Raw genomic sequence first — 6,236 nt, forward strand, 5'->3', positions numbered from 1 at the left:
CCACCCAGCTGACCGCCGCCCCCATCCCCCAGCAGGCTAAGATCACACCACCCGACCCCCGTAACCCCCCTCATCCACCAACAAGCTTCCTGGCAGCGGACAGCACCACCAATCATCACTCGGTTCCCATGGCAACCTCCCCCGGCAACAGCCGTCACTATATCATAGCAGCAGCGGAGGATGTGGGGAGGACGGGGGGAGGGGGCCGGCCGAGTCGTGGCTCTCGGAGAGGAGAGAGAGGGGAAGAAAGAAAAGAGGAGGAGGAGGAGAAAAAAAAAAAAATGGAGAACACACACAGCTGCCCTTCAGCGACGTAGCATCGCACCAGCTGCTCCAGTCGCCGCTCGGCCGCGCACACACCCACAAAACACAGCGCTCGGCCTCCGAGATTTCGCATTCGCCTCGGCTTTGTCTGCATAACATTGCTGCCGGGCTTTCTCTTCATTCATTGATACATCTGTGGCCTTGATGTATTTTGTTCGTGCTCTGTCCTTGGACGCTTTGCTAACAAGTCTGGCTGTACTGTGCATCTGGCAGCGTCTCCATCTGTTAGTTTTGGACGCAACAGATTGTTAATGTGCAACTTTTTCTTTTATTGTGAAAGTCGCGGCTGAGAAACTGGGAGCTGTGGGTTTTTGAAAAAGTATAAGATTCCGCTGAACTGCTCGGCGGAGAGGAGCGTTGTGTTGATGACAAGAGCTGGGAAAAAGAGAAATGAACTTGTTTGTGTCGTCAGTTTTTTAGGCTGTCCACTACGACCATAAACCTGAACTGAAGTGCAGTAGATAATACATACTGTTTACAAAATCTGCTCAAAATCTGTCACAGTTTTCAGCTTTGATTGGTAAAGTTTTCACACAGAATGCCACGTCATTGATGATGAACTCAAGGACCATCAGAAAAAGGAAAATCTGATGATGCTTTTATGTAATTTTTCTTTTTTTTTTATGCCTTTTAAAACCTGCTGACGGGTTTTTTCAGAGGTTTCATAATTTTCTGTATTCAAACTGTTTGAAGCTTCTTTTTTTTAGCACATGAATAATAGGTAATATGTCTGTTGTGAACTTCTTCCTTAAATGTGGGAAATTATTCAGCTGAAATGATTTTCAATTGTAATTTCCAAATCTATTCCCTGCAAAGTCTGTATTGTCAGGCATCATTGGCAGCTTTATTTTTTTCTGTATTTTGCCAGAACAGTTCAAATTTACCTCCTTTATTCTTTTTTCTCTCTGCCGTTGACTCGTTTTAAAGGTGCAGATATTTTGTGTTGACTTATATTCTGTATCCCAATGCTTTTGCAGGAAACCCGTCATCACTCGGCTGTAGCTTGGGCGCCCTGCAGCCGCACGTCAACGCCGGTGGAGGTCAGATGTACCAGCAGCAGGTCCACCAGGCCATGCAGCAGGGGGTGGCCTCCCACCCGGCCTACCAGGGACAGCAGCACTTCTCTGACAACCCCCCCTACTCAGACAGCAGCAACGCCAACGCTGGCTCCATGGCCTGCCTCTACCAGAACTACCAGGTGGAGCTACACGTCCATCTCTGCAGCAACTGTTTAGTCTCTTAAAACAACATTTGTCATCATCATCGTTGCTTTTGTGTCCACAGCAGGGGATGTTGCCGCACCCACAGTTTGGGGAGGACCAGCAGCCCCAGGGCGAGGGGCTTCCAGCGGGGACACCCGGCTCTGACAGGGGCCCTGGTGGAGGCCCGGAGTCGGTGGATGCCATCTACAGAGCCGTGGTGGACGCCGCCAGCAAAGGCGTGCACGTCACCATCACTACCACCGTGAGCGGGACCACACAGGCGAGTCCGGTGCCTGCCCTCAGCGCCATGAGTGCCTTCACTGCCTCCATCGGGGAACCCGTCAACCTCCCCCAGGCTGTCAGCGCAGTCTTACATGGGCACCAGGAGGGGGAGGCGCCGCAGGCCCGGCCGAGGCAGGTGAGACCAGGGCGGGGTCAGAAGAACATGGATCCAGGGAAGAGCACTCCGGACGGCCCAGAGGCTAACGACTACTTCCGTTCTCCGGGTCGCGGGACTCCCAGGGCTCAGTGGGACGGAGAGTCGCAGCACAGCAGCGGCTTCGATGCGCACAGCAACAACAGTGCCTGGGGGGGAGAGGAGTTCCTGGAGTGCTCTACCCAGGTGAGAAGTAGTCCCTGCATGGAGAGACCCGCCAGCCTGGCCCCGGCCCCACCGTGTCCCACCGAGGGCTCCAACGACCACGGCTTGGCCATGGCCCACGACAAGGCCTTCCTCGACGACGCGTACCGGTTTAACAACTGCAGCCGGACGCCCGCCAACTACAAGGAACGTCTGGAGCAGACGGTGGAACGATGCGCCCACATCAACGGCGCCACGCCCCACTTCAACACCCGGGGTTACGGCGAAGTCCTGGGGCCCCCGCGGCAGGACCTGACGGGGGACGACCAGTCGCCCAGCTCCTCCACCAGCCTGGAGGGACCTCTGGCCACAGCCAAAGACTACAGCCACTACAATGGCCACTTCAACGGCATGGCGCCCAGCCCCTCGGACACAAAGAGCCTGAGCAGCGAGGAGGACCTGCGGCAGCCGGACTCTCCCTCGTCAGAGCTGCTTCACTACCGCTCCAGGACCTTCAACATGGGAGAGCTGGTCTGGGGCCAGCTGAAGGGCTTCCCACCCTGGCCTGCCAAGCTGGCCGGGGACGAACAAGTGCACAGCGCTGCTATGCAGCTTCGGGAGCAGGCCAAGGTGAGAAACCAGTGTAGTCTGACCACCTGTCATGGTTTCAGCAGCCAACTTCTCACACTGAAGAGTGACGGCACATTTCAGTGGCTGGTCCACTTAACAAAGTTACTATTGTTGCCTGTTGAGCCAAAAGTTTTATTGAGTCTTCAGTTACAGCAAATTATTTTCCAGTTTGAGCGAGTGGCTTGCCAGTAAGTCAAGATGATAGAATAACTTGTATTTGACTGTAACTAAGTTGACTGCAGATGGAAAATTATTGCAGCACTGAAAAGTCAGAAGGAAACAAGCTTTTCTGTCCACCGGCCATCGTGGCAGATGGATTCCAAAATGCTCCAAACACATCCAGCCTTTTACCTGCCAAATCAGAACTGCAGAGTAGAAAAGGTCCCGACTGCCAAATTAACTGGTAGACACGACAAACTGATAAACTGCAGTCGGCGTCGGGGTCTGTTGGTTGGCGGGAAATTCTCAGTCTGTTCCTGAGCAGTCCTGAACGTGTCTCGTCTCCTTACAGGTCGAGCCAGAGAAGCTAAAAACACTAACTCACGACTTGGAGGCGCTCGACCGAGCCGCCAAAAGAGGCCTGAAGTGAGTAAACCCGCCCACCATATTGTTGCTTCAGTAAACAGCAGCAGTTGTAAATGTATTATTGGGTAATTCATGATATTTGACGGAGTTTGAACATGCGGAAAGTTGCAAATTGAAATCTGGATGAGGTGTTTTCCCCTGAAATAATTGACTTCACCCCTCTGAACTCCAGTTTCTGAGCCCTTTTTTTTTTTTTTCTTTCCTGTGGGCTCATTTTTCACTGCAACATAAAGTCCTGCACCTTTGTAGAAACAGAACAACATGACTGGAAGTAGAGAGACTTAGAAATCTCTCCTGTGCTGGATGGCACAGTTTTAATGGTAGAAATCGTAATTGTGAAAAAACTAAAGTCAATTTGAAGTCTATTTATGATATAAAAATAGCTGGAATCAACATGTAAAACATTCTTTCCCACAGGTTTTACCAATACTGGAAAAAAAATGCTGCGTCGACGTTCTGTATTTTACATTTTTAGTATATCTTGTCGTCTGTGTGCTCTGCTGAAACACTGCCTGCAGTTCAGCCAGAATTCCCAGAATTTTTGTCAAATCATTTTTAAAAAAAATTAGACTTTTTTTTGTTGAACTATGATCAGTTTTAATTTCTTTGATTTTTTAGTGACAAGTGTTACCAATACTGACAAAACGGTGTCTCTACATAATATAAATATTGAACTATTTACATTTTTACAACCTTTTCCAAACTTTTTATTAAATCTAGAAAGATGTTTCTTGTATCGTCCACCATTTTGCTCCTCTGTTCACCGTTTCTGAGCCGTGCCGCATTTATTTTATTGATCCAATTGGTTTTGTTTTCCTTTTAGATTGCTTTCTAAACACTTCCTGCAGTTCATCCAGCTAGTCATTTCATTTTTGTCACACGACTGTTGTGTCATGGCACCATCACTGCGCTGAGGAACGCAGAGTTTTTGGAGGAAACAGTTTATTTTTTGCAAATTTTAAAATCAGACTTGCAGAATAAAGTGATTTTAATAAAATATCACCATTTTAAGCTTGGATTGGATGAACTTTCCCGATTTCTTACATAATCAGTGGTTCTTGTAGCAAAGTTAAAAATCCAATGATCGTTTTTGTTTTTACAGACTCTGGCTCTGATAATCACTTTTATTTTTAAAGATAACACGTCTTTTGAACCCTCTGCCGTCTTCTGTGGCTCAGATGGTCGCATGGTTTCTTTGTTGGGGTTTGTCCAGGGCTGCATTGACACCTAGTGGTTAAAGATGGCACCCTGAAGCCTGTTTTTTTTTTTTTGTGTCACAGAGCAAAAACACTTGCCCGGTTGTATCATTTTCACTGTAAATAACGTAAATGTCGTCCGACAGACCGGGGAAACTGAATAATCACTTGGAAGCTGCTATCCACGAGGCCATGAGCGAGCTAGACAAGATGTCGGGCACAGTGAGTATTTCGCCGTTCTCTCGTGTTGCTTTAACGCTGCCTTCCTGTCCGGCGTTCACAATAACGTTTCTGTCTGTCTGCCATCAGATCCCGTCGAGGGATCGACAGGTGAAGCTCCCCAAGCCTAAGAGGAGGAAGATATCCAGATAACATTGAATGTGTCGGCCCAAGAACGTCCTCAAAGCCTTTCGGAGACTTCGTCCGTTCAGCCTTGATGCGATCTGAGCTCTCTAACAGGTGCTACACATGGACTTTCAGTGGTACATCGTTGTTCCATGATATCAACTTGACTTAATGACTGACCACAGAAGGTGCTGGAAATTCCAATCACCGATACAGTTTTAACTGTAGAGAAAAAAAAACAAAAAAAAAAGGAAAAAAAACAAGAAAAAATCCAGAAAAACAACAAAAACGGTTGCAATTTGTCTACAGCTCACTGAATTAACTATTTTTTTCTAGTATAAGATAGTAAAATAAACAAAAAAAAGCTACAAGCATTACCTTACATATTTAAGAAAAATAGACAGTCCAAATATTTCTGATACATTTTCAATATGTATATAGATAATCCTGAAATTTCATGCTATTAAGAATTGTATGTAAATATTGTACAATGTCATGTACAAGCGTACCTAATGCACATTTTATCTTTTATTGTACAAAAACAAAGCAGAAGAAGTGTACCAATGTCTTGGTTTCTATTCAGAAATGCGGTTGCATACGGCCGCATGCATAGGATAAATAAGAATACAGCCTAAAGCTTTTATATGATGAACTGTAAGACGTGCTGTTTTTCTTTCTTTTTTTTTTTTTTTTTAGGTTTTCTCTTCTTTTTTTTTTGTAAGGGAACAGCAGTGAAACAGGCATGAGTATATGAGTTCTCCATTACAACAGTCACTTCACACCAGTTACGTGTTCATTTTGTACCGGGGACAAAAAGACAAACGAACCAGAATGAACTTTACCAGCAGAAAGTGTTCAACGGCCGGACGAGTGTTGGTAAACCTTCATCTGCTCCACCAGTCGCCTCCTCAGCAGGAAAATCATCATCACTTTGTCCAGTTTGTGCGTAAAACAGCTAAAACGTGTGCGGTCGGCTGGTGAATTTTCTGGGTTTACCAATTGTTGTAACTGGCAAACAAAAGAAAGTTGGTTACCTGCCGATTGTTTTTGAAGGAAAAATCCACCCTGTGTTGACATTTTCGACATCTTCCAGGCTTTGTGCGACTGTGATCGCAGCTCAGGAGGAAAATATTTGGAAAATCAGTTGATATGTGAAGCAAAAACGATGAAAAACTGTTTAAATTTCTTGGTTTCCCGCTTCTTCTACCTATTAATGCAGCTGACGTAGTTTACAGCGACGTCTTTTTTTGGCGACATTTGCGTCAAATTTGCGTGACGATTAGCAAACAGATCGTGATTTGTCCGCCTGCTATACGGTTTATTCATAATACAAACGTGAGCCAGCATTGTTGTTTCAGCTGTCACTGTTTGAAA

At 46.4% G+C, this 6,236-nt stretch overlaps 1 protein-coding gene across 1 annotated transcript in view; it reads left to right on the forward strand.

Moving 5' to 3' along the window:
• The window catches only part of mbd5 (methyl-CpG binding domain protein 5), a 22,002-nt gene extending 16,492 nt beyond the window's left edge, over positions 1-5,510 (forward strand). The window contains exons 5-9 of the mRNA XM_008305307.1: positions 1,302-1,522; positions 1,609-2,736; positions 3,248-3,321; positions 4,664-4,739; positions 4,827-5,510. Of these exons, the coding sequence (XP_008303529.1) occupies positions 1,302-1,522; positions 1,609-2,736; positions 3,248-3,321; positions 4,664-4,739; positions 4,827-4,889 (1,562 nt within the window). The 3' untranslated portion in view covers positions 4,890-5,510. The remainder of the gene's footprint in view (positions 1-1,301; positions 1,523-1,608; positions 2,737-3,247; positions 3,322-4,663; positions 4,740-4,826) is intronic.
• Positions 5,511-6,236: the final 726 nt, after the last annotated feature.

Source organism: Stegastes partitus, unplaced genomic scaffold (assembly GCF_000690725.1).
Source record: "Stegastes partitus isolate 25-593 unplaced genomic scaffold, Stegastes_partitus-1.0.2 Scaffold2468, whole genome shotgun sequence".
In the NCBI taxonomy this organism is placed as follows: Eukaryota; Metazoa; Chordata; class Actinopteri; family Pomacentridae; genus Stegastes; species Stegastes partitus.